At 43.1% G+C, this 22,004-nt stretch overlaps 1 protein-coding gene across 1 annotated transcript; it reads left to right on the top strand.

Annotated features, from left to right (window-relative positions):
• The first annotated feature begins 584 nt into the window (after positions 1-584).
• Positions 585-7,583, top strand: LOC104079845 (zinc finger matrin-type protein 1-like). Its single transcript, XM_009582020.1, has 6 exons — positions 585-680; positions 2,337-2,444; positions 2,534-2,708; positions 3,442-3,688; positions 5,180-5,296; positions 6,788-7,583. Exons 1-6 carry the CDS (start codon positions 666-668, stop codon positions 7,581-7,583), a joined length of 1,458 nt encoding a protein of 485 aa, XP_009580315.1. The 5' UTR covers positions 585-665.
• The last annotated feature ends 14,421 nt before the right edge of the window (positions 7,584-22,004 follow it).

The following is a 22,004-nucleotide window of genomic DNA, read 5'->3' as shown; positions in this document are numbered from 1 at the left end:
GAGTTAACTGGGAACAGGGCAAAGAAAATCAAAACAAGCCGTTGGAGCAGTTTTTCCCCATATAATTAAATCAGTTAAATTGATACAGGAGACACAGGTACAACCTTCCTAAGCATCTGAGACCTCCTGGCCTTTCTCATGTACTGAGCTACTCCCAGACTTTCTTTAAATCTCTTCTTTAAGGAGTATTCCTATGTTTAACTAACTGTGTGATCTAGTCCAGTTAAAGTCCTTCTTTTTAGGCCCTTAGTCAAGTATTTCTGACATTGTGCCCTATTTGAAGTGGACTGAAAACCCAATGAAGCGTCTCTGTCTTTGTTTTTAAAGTCCAGGTACTCTTACAGTAATACTTTATAAGTCCATGAGAGCAATACTTCGGTAAAGAGGAAGGTTTAGGTGGCTTTACAGCATTGCTTTGAAGCCACAGTGAGGTGAGATTCAGTGGATGAACGTTGGTTCCTTTCTCTTGTGCTGCATGTGAATATTAAAGCGGTTGATGTTTTGTGTAAGCAAAGACATGCAAATATATCCTGTCCTACTGGCTGATTTTTGTTTTTTGCTCTTACCGTTTAGATGACATTTTAGATGAGGCAACAAGGAAAGACCTTTTCACCGACACTTTCTGTAAGGTCTGCGGGGCAGTGCTGCAGTTTGAGTCTCAAAGGATGTCACACTATAAGGTAGGCTGGAAAGGAGAATTTCTCCTAGCAAGCACTGGGACTTTGGTTTGTTTGTTTGGGGTTTCTACATAGTGTTATAAAAGACCTTTTATAGTGTATTTCTCAAGGCTTATGCTAGTGTTAGACGTTAACCAGACTTGAATGTGAAAGTTGTGGGTTCAGTATAGTGAACGGCAATCACCTGCATATTGCAGCATGATTTTAGGAGGAACTGAGCAGGTTCAGGCCATGCTGTGTATGGGATTGAAGCAGATCTGCACCACGTGAGCCAGGACATAGTATGGCACGGGACAGTGCTAGCTATAGAGGATTGAGGTCATGCCTTCTGATGCTTCACCCAGCGATACATATGCTCTGTGCACCAGTGTTTGCTTGAGGCAGGTTGTATGAATCATGTTGAAGGCATTTCTTGGAATAACTGTGTGCCTTGGGATATTGCTGTAGAGGCAGGAAAGCGTGCTTTATTTTGAAACTTGATCTTGAGGGTATGCAGGTTTGCAGGCACAGACATTTCTGTCTTTCTCTTTCTTTTTGCAAAAGTTAAAGTTTAAAATGTCAATTGCTGTCAGGAGTCTTTCTTGCTATTCACATTATGAAGACTCAGGTCTTGCAAGGTGTTGTACTTTGATTTAAATTAAGCAGCAGTTGTACTGTCAGAACTTCACGGAGTTCAGACCCTCAGTCTGATTTTCTGTTTCTCGGATCAAAATCCAGTTGGGGATAATAGATGCAATTGTAAAGTTACCTGACTTCACCATTACAAAATGAATTGATGGAAATAACTGACTCTTCTCAGTTGTGCTTGTATTGTCTAGCCAGGTATGATAGGTACTCTTTCTCTTTGATAATACTGTTACAATACCCTGCACTGCTCCTCAGAATCCTTAAAAGACATCTGAAAAGCATCAGGTCAGACAAGACAAATTACTTGTTTTGCTTTGTAGGTTACCACTGTGTAGTGTGGCATGTGGGTAAGTACATTACAAGTGCAAGAGTTTGAAGGTTATGAGTTCAGAGAGCATCTAAGAATTAAAAAATAATTGCAGCTGAGGGAAGTATACATTAACAGCCAATTTTAGGTACCTGGACTATTGTATCCTCAGTAGAAAGATGTAGAAATCTCCATAGACTGACTCCAAGCTGGAGATACTTCCACTCAGCTTCCAGGGAAACCTGTTTCTCTCTACTGACTGTAAGGGGAGACCAGACTTTTTATTTAGGTAAGTTAGGTCCTGCTGCCTGTTATTCTTCTGTGCCACGATACAGGACAGCCTTGATGTCAAGCCCCCAGGCTTAGTGGTAAAGGAGCACAGCAGGCTTGCTCTGTGGCATGGCTGGATTCCTTTCCTTACCTATTTTAGCGTCCCTGTTTGTAAGGAGGCATGTCAGGATTTTTGGTTCTCCAAAGAGTTGAGAGTAGATGACTCCGAGGGCTGCTTGAGGCAGAATGTTATGAGTAATGCTAAGTACTATATTATTCATTAAAGTATAGTATTGTTACATGAGCTGGCATTTGTCCGCTTGTGGCTCTGCTTTATACAAATACAACTTGGCAAGTGTTGAAAGCAGGTTTTGATGAATGAAGTCCCAGTCACTGGATATATCACTGCTTGGATCCTTGTTACTGAAACAGGAATAATTCTAGTCTCTTCCCAGGGCAAAAAGCATGCACAGAAAGTTCGTCTTTACATCCAAATGCATAGTGAGAAAGATGAGAGGCAGGAGCATGGCAAACAGAAGAAAACGGATTGTATCAATTTTCAGGTGACTATTCCTCTTCATCGCTAAATAAAATGTTCCCTTGTATACTTCAGTGAATGCTTGTAACTGAGCTTGCCCTTGCCTGGTTTCAGGTGGATGGGAGTGGAGTGCTGGACAAAAACAAATACTGCAATCTCTGCAACGTGATTTTTACTTCTCCAGTTGTTGCTTTGTCTCACTACTTGGGAAAGATCCATGCTAAAAAGCTAAAGCAATTATCAGGAGACCAAACCCACATGCCAGCACAGAGCATGCAGCCTGTTTCTGGTAAGAACTAAATAGTTTGCTTTGCATGTGATTTCCTGTCAGTCTCTGAAACAAATGCAAACTGATACGAAGAATTATCTTCCCACACTTGCCATGTCTCTATGCCTTTCTATTCTGCCAAAGTTGTGGAACTGTCTTGTGGTAACTCCCTGGGTGAATAAACAAAGATACTACCCTGTGCAACTCTGAAGCCATGGAACCTTGCTTTCAAATTCCCTGTCTTTCATTGACTGAAACTAAAGGCAAATGTTTCTGTTTTTTTATTAATGAAAGGTGTTTATTGTTGTTCCAAGAATTCACTGCAGTCCCAACAAGATGTTCCTCTGATAAATTAAAAAACCGTGAGCAACACTTAACTGATATTAGTCCTGCATAAGTTGCTGAACTGTATTTAAAGATGGAGCATATTGTATGTGCTCTGAATCACCCTCTGGAGGGTACATCTCTCTTCTTGGACTGTATAAGGACCTTAGAGTGACCAGCCATCAAAGACAGCTGATTTTTAGGTATCTAATGGTGGGGTCTATGAATATTCCAGGGTTGTGTTCCTTGTCAGTCTGTACTTTCATATCCTTGCAAGGATTAAGGTATTCTATAGTCTCTTGAAAGTAGTTCAGACCCAGTTCTCCTTTCCAGCTCTGTAGTTCTGCAGTCTGTTTTGCTCGATGGAATTGTTTTAGCCTTTCCTTTGCTGTGCTGTCAGCAAATTTATCCTCTGCTCCCATGTCTCCAGCTTTGCAGAAGCCATCAGCTGAGAAGCCCTTGCCGCCTTCAAATGCTGAAGAGTCTTCGTCATCCTCCAATGCAAGGTTGAAGTTAAATGATCCAGACAAGTACTGCAAGCTCTGCTGTGCTCCCTTCAATAATCCACTTGTGGCCCAGCAGCATTATGTTGGTAAGAAACACAGAAGAAATGAAGCACGGAAAAAGATATTGGAGGAGCTGGGAGACAAAGCTGTCCCTGCAGAATCCAGCACAAATGGTAAGCAGAACATGAGCAAGTGTTACAGTCTCTGAGTGTAGCTCAAGTTCATTTCTTCCTTTCTGTTTCGTCTATGAACTGCTGAAGTTCTGTCTCTGACAGCTGTAGGTTGGAAAATATTTCTTTCTGACTTGGAGACCCAAATCCAGTCCCCACTGAGTTCTGCAGTCAAATTCAAAGGATCATAGAAAATAGCCCAGTCCCGTAAATCCAAGGCCAGGATCAGTTGTATCTGTGTCATTCTTAAGACGTTCATCCACCTTGTTCTTAAAAACCATCTGTGCTCGAAACTCCACAACCCATAACGAACTTCTCCCAGGACTTCTTGATCTTTACCTTCTCGATCTTAAAACCTTCCACTGACGTTGAACTCAGCTCTCTCTGAGGACAATGAATTTCTTCACTGTGCGCAGTACAAGAAGCAGACAGAAGAATTGAATCATTTGTTTCTTCTTGTTGCATTCTTTAAATAATTGAAAACTGGTGTCATGTCTTCCCTTAATCTTTTATTTGTGAAACTGGTTGTCATAATTATTTCAGTCTTTGCACATAAGGACATTTGTTTCCTAAACAGTCATTGTTCTCCCATCAGGACTGTCTCCAGCTCAAGCACTGTGTCCAAAGCCAAGGCCCTGTTGCTGTGCAACTTCCATTAATTTTGAGGGGGCATAATCTCGTCCTGTGCAACAGAACTATCAATCCTTTCTTTAGTAGGGAGTTCAAAATCCTACCTGATAGTCAAAAGTCATTGTTAGTATAAAACAGCTCTCATTAAGTCATGCTATAATTCAAGCGAAGTAATATATTTTGATGCAAAGCAGTAGCCCATTGGAATTAATGCTGCGTTTTGCTAATGGATGAAGCTCTTGGGTTTGCATGGGGAAAAAGGTTACTCACTGGTTTCAGAATAGTTAGGTGTATGGATGACACAGCTTGTAGGAGAGGAGAAAATGACAACGTAGAAAACACAAGGGTTTTCCTCGTCTGACCTTACCTTATCTTTGCTTGAGGCTCTGTGTACCGTTTTCATAATGTACTGTATCAACAATTCCCTCAGCATCTTTGTAGGGTTGAACCAATGCTGCATGAACATTTGAGCAGGTAATGTTTAAACTGATCTTATTTTAATTAAATCTGGACTGTCTGGATTGATATCTGTTGGTGCTTGCTTTGGGTCAGGTATTTACAATAGTATTTAATTTTTCAGTACAGTTCATTCTCATCAACAATTGACAACAGTTTGCTGGAATTACCTTGGATCACTTCAGTCATCGGAAATACTCTTTGTTAATGTTTAAACCATGGTTGCACTGCAACTGTACACCTCGCAGCTCCCTTCATAAATACTATTCCAGTGTAAAATTGCAGCAGAGACTTTATATGTGTCTATAAACATTGTTTATGGGAACATTATGTTAGGACTCTTGCATGAGATGAGATCATGATGTGCTTTGAGTTTTGCCTTTCATTTGTAGTCTCTCTAACCTATCGGTTCCTTCTTTTCAGCAGTTGGGGTTGGTTATTACATGTGCCCCGTGTGTAACGTCATACTTACATCTATAGAAACTTACCAGTCCCACGTGCAAGGAAATAAGCACCGGATTAAGTAAGTCAATAAGTCTTTTGTTACTATTCCTCTATAGTTCGTATTTTCAAACTTTTTCATTAGGCCTGTTGTCTGCTGTTAAGTGACTCTGACTAGTTCTGGGCTTTTTGTTTTGATTTGGGGTTTTTTTGGTTGTTTGGTTTACTGGTTTGAAGGGGCACTGTCCATTTAAAGATCGTACTTGTGACTGAAATTCAGTCTTAGAGTTCCCACAGTTGCATCTTCAGTGACAACCCACAGGGAAACCTGTACAATTTTCCCACTTATTTTGCTGTCTGGGGATAGCCGCACCTGTTTTGGTACAGCATCTTCAGTGCTCAGTCTAGAAGGAAATGGTCAGAACTTAAAGAATTCTTGTTGACAGGGCAAAGAAGACCTTAATCCCGGAAAGTGCCAAGTCTCCATCAGTTGTGTTGCTTTCAGGATTCATCAACATGCATCTTACATTTGGTATAAGATAATTCATGGGAAAGATGATAGCTCTTGTACTTTCCCTTTTACCCAGAAGAGGGCTTGTAGACTGTGTTAATTGCAGAATGGATGTTGTGGTGATTTAAGATGTACTTTTTAGAGATTGCTGTGCAAGTAGGCTAAATATCAAAGTTGCTTACCTGTTAAGTATTTTGATAAGACCTGTTTTAAGTGAAGATGCAATAATAGTATAACCACAAGAGACTGATGTAGAACTGATATGATTTTAAATGTTTGTTTAGTCAACAGAATTAGATGGAACTGCTACAGGCCTATCTATAGTTTAAAAAAGTGAATGTATAAAGCTGGTGAATTAAGGCAGAACAAGATACATTTAAGGGATGGGTCTTCGGAGCTGCACTTTCCACAGGGGATATCTTTGTCATCTAAACACTTTATCTTCCAGCCTGAGGAAAGGAAGAGTAGAATATAAACTGATAGGTAGTTTTGCCTTGGGAGCACATTTATCTTGTTTGGGGTTTTTAGCAATCCAGGATGGTTGTTTCTGTTCTGTTTTGTTTCTGCTGTGGAGTCACACAGTTTGCCTGAAATTACTGTACTGCAACTGTTCAATAGAATGAATCTCATAAAGAAATTAGTAACTTTATTACGTGACAGTCAGTATATAATGTAATTGTTTCTTATCTGCAGCTAATTGGCAACCAGTTAATAAGAGAGAATCTCAAATTTTCTTTTTTAAAAAGTAGTTTTAAAAATGTATACAGTCATTTTAAAAGCATCTTACTCTTGCAGCACCCTAAGTCACAAGAAACTGATTTGGTCTTCATGAAGTTATTCCAGATTTTCAGTTTTCACAAAGAGTAGAAATCTGTTCCCTGTAACTTCCACTTTACAGATATGGTTTTGTGTGACAGGGTCCATGTAGTTACACAGAACGACACATTGAAATACGTTCTTTTTCTAACTCTAGAAATACAGCTTTTTTTTTTTTTTAATTCAAGAGATGCTAAGCAAATTGCTCGGTATTAATAACTAAGACTTTCTATCCAATTTATGCAGAGAAACAGTGCTTGTCAATCTCATGGAGAAATCAAAGAAAACATATGACTCCTTTCAAGACGAATTAACGGATTACATTCAAGTTCAGAAAGCTAGAGGTCTAGAGCCAAGAAGGTATTTAGGAAAAGCAGAAGAGGAAGAGTTTCAAGATAAAAACATTGATGGAGGAAGTGACCTTGGTGAGGTTATATCATCAAACTTAAAGTGCGAACAAGGCCAGCATTCCAGCCTTTTCTCAGAAACCCAGTCACCTACAAATACTGGAGAAAATAGATCGCCAAGGTGGCCATCAGCTTGTGAGCATGCACTAGAAAAGACAGCTAATTGTCACTATAGCAAGGCATACTGTAAAGAAGAGCAAGCATCTGAGGTGACCACCATCAGAGATAAGAGCTTCAGCCTATCGGCTGCAGAATCTGAAGACTGTTACAAACTTATGCTTGCTGAAACTTCTACCAGCTCCTACAGAAAAGAACAGAAATCTCAGATAAAATATTTTGAGGAGGAAAAATACATCAGTGAAGAGCTGAAGTATGAGAAAGAAGCCACAAAGCAGAAAAGAAAGGAAAATACTGAAGGTGCAGATTTTGGAAGAGAAAATCAGAAGCAAAAGAGAATTAAATTTGACATAGACTTGGTAAATGAGAAGAAATCGAGACCTTATAAAGACAAAAGACTTAAAGAAAACCCCATTGAGAAAGAGAGCAAAAAGCACAAAAAGGGTAAAAAGAAGCCACAGTCAGATGGCAAAAGAGAAGAGGAGCTACTTTGGGATGAATCTGTCTTGGGATATTGATGAAGGTTTTGCTTAGGTTTAAGAAGTTGATTTTGTTTGTAGGCTCACTTAACCATTTTGTACTATACTATGACTTTTTTTTTTTTACGCAAAAGTTTTTGTTCCAATGTGGAAGCAAGAAAAAGCCTGTCTTCTGAGACTTTTGGGCAGTAGGTAGGCATCAATTTTTAATCGTCTTACACATACAGCAGTCATTGCAGTGATGCGAGTTTGAAAGTCTGTAATCTCTTCTGGAATGTTCCACAAAATTCAGTAGCTTACAGAATACTGTTGGAATTTCACCAAAATGTATAGCTTCTTTCTAATATTAATGGTGCCTGTTATTGAGGTTTCTATTATTCTTCTAGGAAAGTACATAGTATCGTAAGATAAATAAGGGCACTACAGTGTTCCCAGCCATGTCTGTAACCGTTTCTCTGACAGATTTAAAAGGAAAATGTGAAAGGCTTTTGATTCCAGATCTTATTTGCTGTTGGGGTTTTTCTCGTTTGGTTTGGTTTCTTTGTCACCCAGTTCTGAGTGGAAAATGAGTCCATTAATACGCAAGTGGTTGTCAGATATACATTGTCTAGTAGATTTTTCTCATTGTAATCCTGATTTTTAGTTTAATTTAGGAAACACAGAAAAGGTGCAATATGCAAAATTAATTGCTAACATGAGGCTACTTTCTGCTTCATTCACTCAAAGTAGTGTACAGAAGGAATATTAGAATGAAGCTAGATTTGTGATCCAAACAATACCCTGAAAAATCAGTAACAGCGTTGTATTTCCATTTTAAATGTCATGTCACCAGACCTTCATTCACAATATGGATTTATGTTATTGTGGCATGAGCATTGATGTCCTACATATGTGCAATTAATTAAGAAAATTAGATTATGAGGTTCAAGCTCTTGTGTTGCTACCAGGACTCTCAGATGAGACCTTCAGTGAGCCATGGACACTGGAAATGCATCAGTCTCTACAGGGCCTGGGGCAGGCAGGCTGCCCAAGAGGAAAAGAGGAATTGCAATGTCTGCCTGCACTGTGCAGAGCTGGGGTTGTGTAGAGGATTTGAACCCTCTGTGATGTTTTACTAAAAGCTGCTGCGTTGAGTAAATACAGTTAGGTTCTGAAAAGTGATCATTTAAAAGCAATTTTTTAAGACACCATTTAGTATCACTCTTATTGCCTTCACGTTGCAAGAAAGCTTTTTCTGAGCCTTGATGTGGGATCTGAAAGCCATCACACTTGAGTTGCACCACTTAGACTGCACTTTCCACTGGGTTGGTCTGTTTGTAGAGGCACCTGTGCTGAGTTGCTGCTCTCGGTAAATCTGCCCAACTGAAACTTTATGTTGTGGGTTGCTGCGGTGTGGGATGGAGTAGAGACCAGGGCCCTCAAGCCTTGAATTCTGTCTGATTTGTCTTAGTTTTAGTTTTGCGGGTATAAGAAGTAGGTTGAAAAGCCCTGAAAATAAGGTAGTCTGCTTTATTTTTTAAGGATTTGTGTTTTGTGGTTGATTGCAATCTTGGCTTTAGATTTTTACTGCTGCTGATAAAGTTATAGTTAGCATCTGGTTAGCATCTGAGCTGTCAAGTAACTTAGCCCATCCTCTAACAGACAAGCTTAACTAGATACATGTACAACTAAACAAAGTTGAGCCAATAACAATTCATTGGTCAGGAGTCTCAGGAACGTGAACTCAGAGGTCTGTGGGGATTCAGCTTTAAGTTCAAAGTGTACATAGGGTCCTTGGTCTGGTCGCCTTTTCTAATCTCCCCTGGTCTTTGTTTCAGGCTGATAAAGCCTCTGCTTTCTTCAGTGGCTCTTCTTCCTCACTCAGGAATTACATGCCTTTCTGTGTCTTTCCAGGGACTGTTTCCCTGGCTTTCCTTAGCCCCTGCTCATCTAATGAGGGAGTCTCAAGTCACACATTAGTAACTGCTTTTCTCGTTATTTACTTGGGAAGCAAACGGATTCAATCATAACTTACTTATGCTAATTGTTGATGACAGTTGTGAGCTGTTGTAAGCTGCCAACTGCAGGCTGCTTGTAGTGTCCTACAGTGTAACTGGGGAGGTTTTTAAGCGCTCTCTCCTGTGTATACTCTTTGTTGTGAGAATAACGTGGGCAACACCGCAGCTTGTCTCCCATGTAAGACAAATCATTACTTTCTCTTCTCCCAGACACCTAGTTTAGCAAACCGTGGGGCACTGTAAGATCTCTTTGATATTTCTGCCACTCTGTCAAATAGGGCTGTACAAATATGGCTAGTGTCTTTCACAATTATTAGTAAGGAACCCTTGCTCCAATATGGTCACGTACACCTCCTTTCCTTAGGAGGTCAGTCTAAAAAAACAGTTAGACCACCAGCAGACGGAAAGGCCACGGTGTAGTACTCTGCTTGTACACAGGGAACAGACTAATTGAAGGGAAATAAGCACCAGTTTACTTGCTTTTGAAATAAGAGTTGCGCTCTTGGAAGTCAGGAGAAGGAGATTAACGGCTCTGAAAATATGGTAAAAGCATGAGTTGGCAGAACAGAGAGATGTTTTTGGTTTTTTCAGTGATCATTCCCAAATCTGTACTTGAACTCTATAGCCTGCTTGCCCACCCACTGGAAAGTGGTTGCACAAACCATGTAGAATAGCTCTGAACAAAGTTTCTTGGTATCAAACATGAAAGATAAGATCCCAAAAGAAGGGTTCTTGCCACATTTTGATTTAACAATGATTAATTTATGATGTAAATGCTGCGAATGAGACATAGCAGATTCTCATCTAGCAGAAGTGACTTACAGCTCTAATTTAGATAAGTGATATCCAATTTTCTAAGGTCATAAATAATGATTATTGTTCATGTGTTTCCTGATTGCCTTGTTCCTAGCCTTTTGCATTTTGTGCCAATAGTTATCTACATGCTAGACATTTTAAAATACTAGGCACAGAGATTGATGACTTTATTTACCCCTTACTGTAAATATGTCTTTCTTCACTTCTAGCAAGTAGCAAAGGAATCCACGCTGTCTGTAATGAAAGCTAATTCTGCTCATCTGTTCCTCTCAGTAAAACTACCAAAGCATTACAATTCTGATTAGAGAACAAATTAAATCACAGATCTTTCTGTCACATCTGAGGAGATAGACTTGCAGATCTGGAGACCCCTTGGAGTCAATGGTGTGTTATGCAGGTACGAGGGTTCCTCTGTGAAGGCCCAATAGCTCTAAACTTGATCTGTCTCCTCTTTCAGTAAACCTGTGTGCTGCTTGGCTTTGTGAAAGAGCTACTGTATATGAAAAAGGCAAGTTAAAACGTGTATATGTAGCTGAGGACAGAAACATGGTTAAAACTGCTGTTTAAAGCTGGGCATAAGTGAAGACTCCTGCATTTCAATTTTGGCTCTCTCCATGGTAAACCAGATCACCTGGATCAAGTATTGAATTCTTCCAAGGCCTCTTTTTTCATCTACAAATGGTGCAGAAAGGGACTGTGGCAGATTTATCCTGCCCATGACGTGTCCCTGAAGCAGACTGTTGCCACCAGTTTTCCCCCCTTTCTCCTGAAGATTACCGTCCCTGGGACATCCTTGTGTCCCTGCATCTGCTATTCTCATTCACAGGCAAACAGAGCAGCTTAAACTCTCCATAAGGGCAGCTGACATTAGAGGGAGGCAAGGCTGGAGCAGGAATAACAAGAAATGCCTGAAAGCATTGGAGTTGCTTGTTCAATGAACATGTAATAGAGCCTAGATGCTCACCTCTGAATGCAGCTGTCATGTTCAGTGTCCTATGAAGAGTGGCATGAATGTGGTGTTCTGCAAAATAATGTCACTTTTTTATAGTTTGTTTTTCTTTTTATGACTTTTTATACTTTGGTTTCATGAGTGGCTGCAGTATGTGAAAAATTTGTAGTGAGATCCTAGTGCGAGGTCTGTCTGAAAAAAGCCACAACTGAAACAGGACATCTCTTTCTGCGTCCTGTGAAGTGAGCAAAAAGTTGTTTTTGCGGTGTAAGGTTTTCATTTGAAATCTTGCGATAGAAGGGAGAACCACTGAAGTCGCCTTGCATGCCCTGAATTCAGGCTGTGGTTTCAGCGAGGCACACTGGGAACGCTAACACCTGGCAAGTTAACCCTAAAGTTGGCCTATGAGACATATCCTATGAGACAAGGATATGCTAACTTGTCCAAGCATGTTTCTGTAAAGATTGAGAGGCATTCAACTGAAATCGGTGTAAATCACCTGAATGCAATGCCTTGAGCTGCATCTCAAATTTACCATGTATCTGTGGAATCAGATTACAGTGTAAAACTGTTGTTTGAGCTAGTTAGAGGACTATTACAGTTTAATTAAGTTAAGGGTTTTTTTCAGCGTAGAGCTCTTGGCCAGCACTGCCATCCAACAACACGGAAGCTGAAAGTGTGCTTAATGGCGGTGTCTATCAGCCAGAACACCAACACGAAAGCACCAGGGTGAGGACTGGGAGATTTGGTTCTCTTTCCACAAGCTTCTCATGTGATTTACCACTGCCAGGAACGTGGTGCCAGATGAGTTCTTCCAGCTGCAGCTTTTTTAACCTTAACATGTTATAGCTTCTGGTTCTTCACATCCACTGGTGGAAATGACCTGAGGGAGGGGGTTACAGCCCTGTCAGATCTGCCGGTGTCTTTCCAGCTGTACCTGTTTCCTATCCCGCTTGTATTTTCAGAGTGAGGTGGTGAGCAGCTAGGCACAGTATCTTTTTAACCCCGACCAGCTCTGGCAGTTCTTGACTATACCCTTAAATGGGTGATGAATGCAGGTATCACAAAAATGGGTCACAAAAAATGAATAAATAGGAAACCTTAAATAGGTACAGTGCCATAAATCTTTCTGTGGGAAAGCTTTGGAAAAAGAGCAACAGTGTTCTTCATCTCCAAATAAGCTACTGTCCTTTATTTCAAAGAGCTTGATTTACAGTTGAAAGCAATGAAGTGCTATTTCAACCAGTTATTTCTGGCAGAGCAAAGGTTTAGCCATTGATTCCTACTGAACTTTAAGAAAATTCTGTTTTAATTTCAGAGAGCTACAGCAAACTGCCTGTCCAGCTTTGCTCCTAGGTGTGCACTGGCAATCACTCCTGCTCCAGGGTGTAAGACTGGGGCACAGGCATAAATCTCAATTTCCACAAGTGACTGACATTTCCACAAGTCTTGAACACCTGCAGGAGCCAACCCTGCACAATGTGCTGAGTACCGCTTGTATCGCAGTTGCGCTTCATTGTAGGGTTGATACTCAACAACTCAACAACACCAGGCAAAAGCACAGATCCTCAGGTCGCAGACCTTTTCTTCTTGCATTGACAGGCTCAGGTCCTTGCTATTTCTCTACTTAAGACGTGAAAGTTTGAAATAAAACCAGAATCTCAATGGGGGGAATGTGAAAGAAGTGGTACATTGTATTTTTTTTTTTTTCTCCGAGAGCTGTGGGGAGAACTGAAAATCTCTGTGTGTGGGAGGGAGGCGAGATTTAAAAGAAACCTTTAAAACGAAGTAGGATTTCTTAGAATTAACAATGAAACTGTTCACGGCAATGTTCTGAGCACTAACCTAACAAACAGTTGAAATAAAGTTGTTTTCCCCAAAGCTAAGTGCATTATAAATTCAAGCTCCACAGGCTGAACCACAGTTACTGATAATATCTTGCTGTATGAGAAGTATATTGACTATGAATGATGCCTCTTGCTCATAGCTAAGCTTTTTCCCTCAAAATGTTTCTTTTGGAACTCTATTGATGCTATTTCTGAGCCACAGTGGCAAAACCTTCCCTTTTGTAGTCAGCAGAAATGATGGTTTTTATTTCCCTTCACTCCCCCTTGTCAGTGACATGTCCATGATTAATAACACATCGAAGTACCGTAGTATATATACAGGTTTTCCTCGGAGTGTTAATCAAAACTCTGAAGTCTGTATCCTTACGCTCATTTGACTTCATGTGCAAATGAAGTCCGTGCCTCGAGCACGATGGGAGAAGCTGGGGGGGCTTTCTGCATCAGCGCAGTTCTTTCCTACCCTGCCTTCAGCCTTTCTGAAATCCATCTCTTGTGCTTAAAGAAAAAAAAAAAAAAATCACTCTGCCTTGCTCAGCTTCACCCCAGCAATGCTCCCTCTCTTGCTTTGCACTCCCCATGTTGCTGCAACAGCAGGAAACTGGTTTTGTCTCTGCCTGGTCAAATGAGTCACCCGGGCAAGGTGGTGTGTGACCACTGAAATGTGAGACTTCTCAGCAGCTTGCAAGATTTGGCTCTTTTGCCCACTTCTTAGAGCTCAATAGAAGTTTTGGTGCTGTAGCTTCATGCAAGTCCAGATCAAGGGACCATGCAGGATGCACTCAGCTCACATGGGTTTCTCTCAGACAGCACCTGGGCTTGCCTTCAGCAGCAACATCTGAGCATGCACCGAGGTTCCTTGGCCAAGCAGCTCATGTCAGTGGGGCCCATGATGCAGAGGTCTCAGGGCCCCTTTGGAAGGCACCTTTTGCCCCTGTATTGCATATAGCGTTCAAATTTGAATGTGCATCAGCAATTCCTTCACACGTGAGCTCCTTCCCTGCTCCACGCTGTCATGCTCAGGGTGGAGGAGGATACCTGGGAAGCCGATGTGAAATCAAGACGATGATAGCAGAGTTGTATCCTACAGAGCAACATCAGACGTAAAACCTACCCCAGCAGGTTTATATGAAGTCTGGAGTTTGGGACCCTCTGTGAATGGTTAGCAGTTAGCATTGCTGGCATTTGTGTCTGCTCAAGCGCTTACAGATCTGTAATATTTTGTGAAAACTCTGGGGGTGAATGTTTCTTCCCTGCTAAGTTATTTCATGTCACTCTGTGAGGGTACCTGTACTCACAGCCTAAGCAAGCAGATGTACTCGTTTACTTAGAATTGCCCTCAAAATGAGAGGATTGTATGGAAGGGGCTTTATTTTAAGAAAAACTCCTCTCAAATATGACGGAGAAGGTGATGCCAGCTGCTTCACTGCCTGCCTTCTGGTTTGTTTACATCTCTTTTTACTCTTCTTTTTTCTAGCTCAGCAAATGGAGAAATCAGACCGCACACACCAGCTGCGCTTGTTCTGGAGTGCTGGTGTGCCGACCCCGGCGCTGTGCCTGCGGTGAAGGTGTTGTGTCGCCCAGCCTGAGCAGAGCCGGCACACTGCCTGCCGTGCAGCTGCAAACAGGGGGCTCGCCAGGCGTGGGGTACGTATGCCAGTGCACAGTTTGCCTTTCATCTTTCCGCTCTGCGCTCGACAACAGCAAGAAGCACCCATTGGTGAAGAAAAGGAGGTTGAGACAACACCCACAAGCTGGTGTCTATCTTGACCTCCGTTGTGTAGCCTTAGCCGCTCTCCAATGCTCATCTCATAGCTACGTCATCTTTCGTTACGATTTTACTGCTCCACGTTAGCCCTGTCAACTAACTGGGTTAAGATTATCGATCAGGTTTATGAACAAGCATGAAGGAAGTGAGGTCAGACATACCACCACTGTTGTGGCAGTACTTTTTTGTTCATTGGTGGACGTCTGTTGAGGCAAATAAGTCTTTGGGTTTTTTCTTCTTCTAGCAATGTCTTATAGAGTATTCTGATGCTGTTTGCTTAGGCAAACATAGGCAAGCAGGCATCTTTGTAGCGTTACTGCAACATGTGCTAATGAAGAGCAAGAATAATGCAATGGGAGCCCCCCAGTGAGATGGATTTGTAGTGTTTATGCTTCAGAATGTGCTCACGTGGCATTTCTCAAATACAAGAGACTTCAGAGGAGATCAGCAAATGGAAACCTAGGCCAGTGTTGTCTAAGCAGTCTTGAAACTGTTAATAAATAAGCATCTATATCCCCTTGTAGGCACCTCAGAAAGGGGTTTAGTTTTGAGAACAGCTGACTACCTGCTGCTCAGTAGCATTAAAAATCAAAGACGGTCCAATGAACTGTCTAAAAAGAGGTTTGGGTGCCTTGTGTTAGGCCTCCAGGTTTGAAACTTCTGATCTTTAATCAATTTAAGGGTGGCTGTGGAAATGCTGCAGTCATTAAACTATCTAATGGCACACACTGTTTGTTTACTTCCTCAGGGAATCTGTGAAGATCAGTGTCTACCCCCTCTCCCTTGGGAGCGCTTGCTGCATAAGCCATGGGGGCTTGTCTCTCTCCCCGCTGAATGACACTTGGCTCTGACAGTGAGGTGAGTCTGTCTTTGCTGCTTTCCTCTGTCCCCAGTAATGCCTGATCATATCTGGGTTTCTGAAAACGTTTGTGTCAGTCCTGTATACACAGCCAAAACACGTTTCTCTTACAGAAAATACACTGAAGTGCAGAGAATACTGCCATGCAAGCCTGTCTGTGTCCTTTGAATGCGTTTGGAAGGATGATACTAGAATAACTTGCTGGAATTGCATGAAAAAGCTAAACAAAGGGTTATATTAAAGTATTGACTGCATATTGCCAATGATAGGGAATTTTTACTGCCATTTTCCTTTCTTACTGTGCTGGTGTAAGCCAGGACCTTCATTATCATACTGGACAAGCCTTCATCTGTTTGAGGGGTGGAAAGGGGGAGATATGTACAATGCAGGTGGCTCCATGACTTTCATCCCTGCACTGTTGGTGACCATGGACCAGTGCAGCACCCATGGGCATGCAGGGGCAGAGCCCATCTGGGCAGATGAGGTGGGAGAGCCAGGCCTGTAAATCTGTGTCCAGCTGCACAAACCAGTTATCAAGAGACAAAATAGGGCATGGGTTTGCTGGCCAGATGTCTGCTCTTGTCCCAGGACCAGTATGAGTAAGTACCTCAGTTTGAGGGAGAAGTCATTCTGTGCACACTCTGTGGTACAAGCCTGGAGAGAGCAGTTTCCACGGAGCAGTCGATGTGCTGTAAATTCACACCACCACTCGCCTCGTAGAGCCATGCCCTACAGCTGCTTCCTGCTCTCGGATCAGGTCAGATGGGATATCCACCATCACTCGTGCAGATATTGCCAACTTGCCCTGCCTCTTGATGGAATAAAGCCTTGCAGGAAATGTAGTTGAAAACTGAAGGGGGATGTTTTTTCCCCATATCTTCTAGCCTGCACTATTCCAAGTAACCTTGTGTTTTCCATTTTCTTTCTGGGTACCTGTGACTCTTATCCACTGGTGAAACTGCTGAGAGCAGCTGGAGGAACAAGGGCATTTTGATTGCCCCATGCTGTAGAAGGCCTAATTCTTAATTACACTGTCTTGTGTTAGCTTTGCCAAACTCAACAGTCGTGCCAATGATAGATCTCTCTCAAAATTGGAAATTGTTTCTGTTGTGTTTTATTTTTCAAGAAAATGAGTGAACCCGTAAGAATTCCCTGCGTTTCCCTCTGCGAGATATAGCTTCAGTCATTTCACCACTCCTAAGAGTAAACTAACTCCCTACTGAGTTATTCGTGACCCCTTCTCAGCCACGCTGATGTATATCTGATCACTTCCTGAGTCTGCTGTAAGGAATAAATCAAGCATCTCCCTTCATGCTGAGTCCTGGCACATCACAGCATTTCTCTGGGACTCTACAAAGCAGAAAAAAATCCACATAAGCCAGAATCTGTCCCACATCCCAGATGAGCTACCCAGCTTTTTAGCTCTCAAACCAACTGTCCTGATTGTGCTTTTGAGCCCTGATGCTCTTCTTCATTCTGCCTCCTAAAACTCATTTCTTCCATCCGGCCCATACATAATAAATCGTGATCAGCCAGGATATAGCACGCTGTGCTACATCGCGGTCTGATTGTATCACTCTGTCCCTGGGGCTTTCTCGCTCTTCCCTTCTTACTGCTCTGCTCTACTGGGTCGTGTCTACAGTAAATTTACAGATTGTAAGTAGTTGGGGCTAGTATCCAGCTTCTCTGTGAATCGCCTGGTGTGCTCTGGGGTGGAGGAAAACACTTGGAAGCAAAAGCTTGGGAGATAGCTTGCCTAACCAAAAAGCAGGGCTGATGATAGGAATAAAAGGTTTGTTCTCAACCGTAAAGGTATCTTATGGGAGGGGTCACAACCAGAGCACCGCAGCAGACAGTCCAGTGCTGCGTCGAGATTGAACCCTCCAGGGTATCAATCCGCCTGCTACTACTTTTGCTTTTATAGGATCCCTTTGATGCGCAATGGCTTATAAAATGCATGAGTTCTGAAGGACATCAGCACTGAGAGGTTCTAAGCCGGATGAATCCCCTCTCTGTGAATGTGCAGGCACCCTGTAGGTGCTGGGTGAAGGAAGAGGGCTTTGCAACGTCCTGCTCAAAGGAGGGAGTCCTGAAGGACAATCTTGAGTGACAGTCATGCTCAAGAAGCAAAAAAACTGGTGTTAAGGAAGGTGGCAAGCACCTGGTGGAGGAAGGGGACAAAAGTTAGAGGTGGGAAAGAGGGAAGAGAGAGAGGGGAAAAGTAGAGAAAGGAGAGCCATGGCCAAGCCTTGGGTCTGAAAGGCAAAGTTCATGCTGGAGAGTGATATTGGTCAAAATGCTGATGGTGGGTTTGGGGAGGCAGCTCTGACAGAGAGCTCTGATGGACAGACAGAAATCTGCCAGCTTCTGCCTGGCCCTGCCCGAGGAGGTATGAAATGAACCTTGACAGTCTTCAGGGCTTCAGAGGCAGAACCCCCCCAAAAAAATTCCAAGCTCATTTGAATGTTTTCATGAAAATACAATGATGTTAATCTGTTTCGGGCTGGGAAATCAAAGTCTGAGCTTTTTCTGAGCAACATGCTCACGTACAAGCCTAGCCAGGGGAAAACCCAGGCTCAAATTCCTCCTGCATTTGATTTGAGCCAATGTGGGATGTATAGGTTCAGGGTAGCCGTTAGGTCTTTACGCCAGGACTGGCTCTGGAGGTGGCCCCATGCAGCCATGATCCAGATATCTCCATGTAGCCCCTTACCTTTGCTTTGAAGGAGATGGAGACTGTCTGTGTCTGCTCACATGGAGTGAGGACCTGCTGTGGCACCTCCACGTGGCTGCAGGGCACATCCCAAAACTGGCAGGATCCTCTGCAGCAGCATGAAAGGTCCATCACGCCAGGTACCCAAGAGAAATCACAGAGTATCCGTGCAGTCCCATGAGACATATCCAGAGATAAGCAGATGCTCTGCATGGAGAACAGGCTCCGTGGGTTAAATTATGTGTTCCTGTCCCTTGTGGGCTCTTTTTAGACTCTCCAGAGGACCCCAGCATGTCTGGGGTTCCACCAACGCTTATTTTCACATCACTTGCTCCACTTCAGTCAAAACTGCTTCGCAGCAGTATCTTAACCCCTAGTTTTTCAAAAGTTAATCTGAATTACTGCTACAGGGCTAGACCAGTGGGGCTAGTGACGTGCCCGGATCGATCTTTGCAGCCTAAAGCGGAGGCAGCCAGGCTGGGCTGGCCTGAAAACCGCCTCTTCGATCTACCGAGTTGGAACCGAGGAGAGCTTGCGCGTCACAGATGGGTTGGGGGTTTCCACAGGCCACAGCTTGCATACCCTGCACAGGCAGACTCCCCTCCATCCCAGAGCGCAGAGGACAGGAACAAAAATACAAGGGAATAAATATGACTGTGTTACCCATTTGGCTTGGAAAAACAGGCAAGTTTGGGTAAAATCTTTTATGGGATCTACTTAAACCACTGGAAAAGCAGACAAAAACTCTGGCTCAAGGTCCTGCCCCCAGGCTGCACCCGAAGTCTATTGCAGCCACAGCGATATGCTGCTACCGTGAAAACAGCCCTCCTTGTTTGCGGTGATAAACAAATGACGCTAAAAGGGGGGGGAACTTCATAGTTTCACAAACTTTCCAAACCTACGTGCACCGTGTGCCGGCTCTGCAGAGGGCAGCAGCTCGTTGCAGCTGCAGAAGATGCTGCTGCCACATCCAGCAGCCGTGCAGGGGTCTGCATTCAGCTAAAACCCACGTGTAGATGTAGGAACCCCTTTCCCTATGGCTATACCATCATCCCCGGGCTAACCCCTGCTGTGCCACACTGTCCCGGTGCAAATTTGGGACTGAAGAGTGGATAATGTGAATTTTCTGCGGTTCCTTTTTCCCCTACAGGCTCCCAAAACAGGTTAGAAGGGTAAAGGCTTTGTATAAAAGGGTAATTATTCACAGGGAAATTAATTCTCATAAAACATGTAAGGTGTTAGCAAGTGAGAAAGGTGCTTTAACCAAAATAACCAGATGTTTTCTGTGAGGCTTTGTTAACGGGTAAAATGAAGGGAGCAGCAGAGCGTTAGAGGGGGCCAGGCACCGGCCCTTTCCCAGGCGGGTGGGAGTGTTCAACCTCCCGTCCCAAGGGTGAAGGGGCTGTTTTCCTGGTGCTTGGAGAGGGAAAAAGGATTTCTGTGGTTTTATACAGTGATTCATTTATTTACTTTTTCATGAACTCATTTATAATGTGTGCTTCTTAAGAAGAAGTGTCTTTATCAAACCCCTATATTGAAGTTTCGCTTTTCTTTAAAAAAAGTATGCTGTGGCAATATGCCATTTCTTTGCGCTTCCCAGCCCGGTGATTGTGAAAATTGGGGGTTTTAACTAATTTCTCAAGCTAGCCCAGCAGTTGCCTGCTGGGTTAAAGGCCAGTTCTTTAATCTTTTTATTTCAGCCTGGATTGCAAAGGGCTTTTTGTCTGCGTAAACCCCCCCCTTCTCAGAGAGAGCAGCGCCTCCGAGATGAGATCAGACCCATGGGCTGGAAATGAGGTGTTTGATTTATTTTTTGAAATTGCCGATGTTTTTAAATCATTTGAGACCCCCTATGTATATTTTAAGGCTGCTCCTGGATTCAGAGACGGGGTGATGCAGGATGGGAGAGGCACAGTGAAAGAGGGGAGCAGATTTGTGCACCAGCTCAGAGCCCCACTCTTCAGCCCAAGGCAGAAATCTTTGTGTTTCAGTGAATATTCTGCAGACAAAAAACAAGTGAGTGATTTTGGCCTATAAAAGGGGAAAAAACCCACATCTGTTCTTTTTACCAGAATTTCTCTTTACCAGTGTAGCCAAATTTACAAGCCTGGGTAGCGAGTAGCTGAGCAGGCAGCAATTGAATAGACAGTCCATCCTCTAACAGACAAATTTTATTGAGTACATGCACAACTAGGCAAAGCAAAGCGGTGATGTCCAGGCTCCGAAAACAAGATCTCACCAATCCGTTGGCCAGACGACCTGGGAGTCTCGGGAACCCGGAGATGGTGGCTGCAAAGGTCCATGTGGATTCAGCTACTTTAAGTCCAAGGTGATTACAGGGTCCTTCCTTCTGCTCATCTTTTGTCATCTTTCCAAGTCTTTGAGGCTGGTAACATCTCTGCCATCTTCAGTGGGTGCTTTTCCACACTCAGGCATTACATTCCCTTCTCTTTCTTTCCAAAGACACTGTCCTTGGCTTTCCTTATCCCGTTCTCCTCTGCTTAAGGAGTCTTAAATCACACAAGAGCAGCTTCTTCACATTAGCATTTGGGGATGGGAGGTTCAGACAAGTTGCTTATGCTAACTCTTGCTTTTTTACTGTGAGGGTGATCAAACACTGGAACAGGTTTGCCCAGAGGGGTTGTGGAGTCTCCATCTGTGGAGATAGTCAAAACCCAACTGGACACAGTCCTGGGCAATCTGCTCTAGGTGACCCTGCTTAAGCAGGGAGGGGTTGGACTAGATCATCTCAAGAGGTCCCTTCCAACCTCAACCATTCTGTGATTCATGCCAACCGCAGGCTGCTTGGCCTGCCCTCCCCTCCTGGATGGCCCTCTTATAACAGAGGAGGCCATCACTCACATCAAGGTCTGGTATGACATGTGTCCCCACCGCTCAACGCCTACTGGGTTGCAGCCAACAGCGGAGCTAAGAGTTCTTCTTGGTGGCAAACACAGAGGCCAACCCAGTCTTGCCCTTGACTATGGCAGGAGGCGCTTGGCCAGCCCCAGTCCTTTCACCTGGTTGTCAATGCAGAGCTTCACCTGCCTCATCCGGTAACAAGTCGCTACCATGGCAAAGCACATGCAGATTTGCATTAGCAGTATAACTACAATGGGGTGCAGCAGCGTGTTGAAGATGCCGGTGGCCGTGGGGGACCAGCCGAAGAAAATCTCCCACCAGTGGTGTTCTCCCACCCTCTTAATTCGTTCCATTACCTGTTTTATAACATTACCATCGTGATGTACAGTTATGAGGATCTTTTTAGCTTCTGCCTTTGCATTTTCTAACAGCTGCTGTAAATTTGCATGCTCTAACATTTCTTTTACAAGTGACAAATCCATACCGATGGGGGTCGGGGTTATACTACGATACAAGGTATAGTTTCTGATTAGCAACTGGCTAGTAAACATGGGCGGTTTATACACAAAATCACAACCTCTAATAATAGCTACATTGCAAGCACACATATTTGAGTCATTAAACACGGTCTGATTATAAACTTCATTAATTT

Source organism: Fulmarus glacialis, unplaced genomic scaffold, assembly GCF_000690835.1.
Source record: "Fulmarus glacialis isolate BGI_N327 unplaced genomic scaffold, ASM69083v1 scaffold18127, whole genome shotgun sequence".
In the NCBI taxonomy this organism is placed as follows: Eukaryota; Metazoa; Chordata; class Aves; order Procellariiformes; family Procellariidae; genus Fulmarus; species Fulmarus glacialis.
Note: the sequence above shows the minus strand (reverse complement) of the source record. Positions and strands in the feature narration are given on the sequence as shown.